The sequence below is a fragment of the Lolium rigidum genome, chromosome 2, assembly GCF_022539505.1.
Source record: "Lolium rigidum isolate FL_2022 chromosome 2, APGP_CSIRO_Lrig_0.1, whole genome shotgun sequence".
NCBI lineage: Eukaryota > Viridiplantae > Streptophyta > Magnoliopsida > Poales > Poaceae > Lolium > Lolium rigidum.
The window spans coordinates 279,865,440-279,867,056 of NC_061509.1; the positions used below are offsets into that span (position 1 = coordinate 279,865,440).

The following is a 1,617-nucleotide window of genomic DNA, read 5'->3' on the forward strand; positions in this document are numbered from 1 at the left end:
TTTCGTTTTCTTTGTATAGTAAAACCCAAAGCTCTTCTGAGTCTCGTATGGATAAAAAGAAAACAAAGCATGAATATTGTTCATGGACCCCAAGACACCGATGCCGCCAAAAATCCATGCTTTGACCGAACCAAAAAATTCATGTTTTAATGCCCTTGACAGGGTTTTTAATCTCGGGCAAAATTTCTGAGATCTCGCCTGAAACAATCTTGATAAATTTTATAAAAATTTAAAAATTTGTTTGAATAATCTCGCACGGTATTTCGACTAGTATTTCCGGTAACCGGTAATAGCGGTGCCCACCGAAATATTTTGGATAACCAAAAAAAAAAAACTGCCCTTGATTGGCTTTCGGACAAACAATCGAGTTAACTGAAACCAAAAATCCAACAAGTGCTAAATATTACAGCCTCTATTCCTGAATATAAAGACGTTATGGGAATTCAGATTGGACTCTTAAAACGTCTTTATATTCAGAAACGGTGGGAGCAGTATCATATACTGTAGTAGTGATTGCGGTGGAACCAATCTGGTAGGCTCTGGCCATGCATATTCAAATGACGCAGCAGGCAAATGCAGTGGCCTAGCTAGAAGGCTAGAACTACGTGTAGGAGGTTCTTCTGTGTGGGCTGCCGTTGGTTTGCTGCTGCTGGACGAGTGCGGCCATCTCCGTTTTAAGCTGAATCAGCATCGAGGAGAGTTTGAGTTAATCAACCACAGAGAAGCAAGGCAGGAACTGAAGAGAGATGGAAGAAGACATGGTAGTAGGACGTACCTGTTTGAACTGTCTCTTGAGTCTGAGGTTGTCGTCGGCGAGCCGGCGGACCTCCTTCTCCAGCTCCTGCACGTAGGCCCTCTTCCTGGCCCTGGAGCGCAGCGCGGACTCCCTGTTCTTCATCATCCGGACGCGGGCGGTGGTCCCCTGGCCGCTGCTGACGACCTGATCCTCCTCATGCTCCTCCCCGCCGGTGCCGATGCTGAGGGAGAGAGAGGGCGGCGGCAGGTCGAGGTGGTGGTGGTGGTTAGGATGAGGGGTGGTGGTGGAGATGGAGAAGAGGGAGCTGAACCCGCTCAGGCTCAGCTGCGGGCTTCCCGCGGCATCGTCGTCAGGCATGCTTTCTTGCTTGTTGCTTATCGATTTGGTGCTTGGGGATGCCGATGCCTTCTTATGTGAGTGGATGATAAAGACGACATACTAGCACGTTGGGCATCCACCAATGGATCACACCACCTACCCATGTGAGTAGAATTCGCTTGCTGCGAATAATTCGTACAGGAGTCGAAGACGCGTGGTCCAGCTGATTTCACAAAATTGGCTGGCTACAACGACGTCCGAAATTTGATGCTTGGTCCTGTTTGAAGCAAGAACGCATGACATACTCGCAGAATTGGCTGGCTACAACGACGTCGTACGGCGATCGTCGCGTCTGTGCCTGCTCGTGACTCACTAACCTCTACAGTGAGGTCCATCGATCCAGATAACACGTCTAATCAGGGGTGGTTCTCGAGATGGAGATGGAGATAGAGGTGAAGATGCCTTCTCCTGTCAGTGGATATAAAGATGATGTAGCTAGCTAGCACCAAGCTGCCAAGTTGGGCATCCACCGATGAATCGCA

At 48.9% G+C, this 1,617-nt stretch overlaps 1 protein-coding gene across 1 annotated transcript; it reads right to left on the reverse strand.

Moving 5' to 3' along the window:
* Positions 1–532: 532 nt before the first annotated feature.
* Positions 533–1,120, reverse strand: LOC124688922 (protein FD-like). The gene is made up of 2 exons (XM_047222543.1): positions 776–1,120; positions 533–679 (listed from the first exon to the last, which is right to left on the reverse strand). The coding sequence occupies exons 1-2, from the start codon at positions 1,112–1,114 to the stop codon at positions 602–604; spliced, it is 417 nt and encodes a 138-aa protein (XP_047078499.1). The 5' UTR covers positions 1,115–1,120; the 3' UTR covers positions 533–601.
* Between the last annotated feature and the right edge of the window lie 497 nt (positions 1,121–1,617).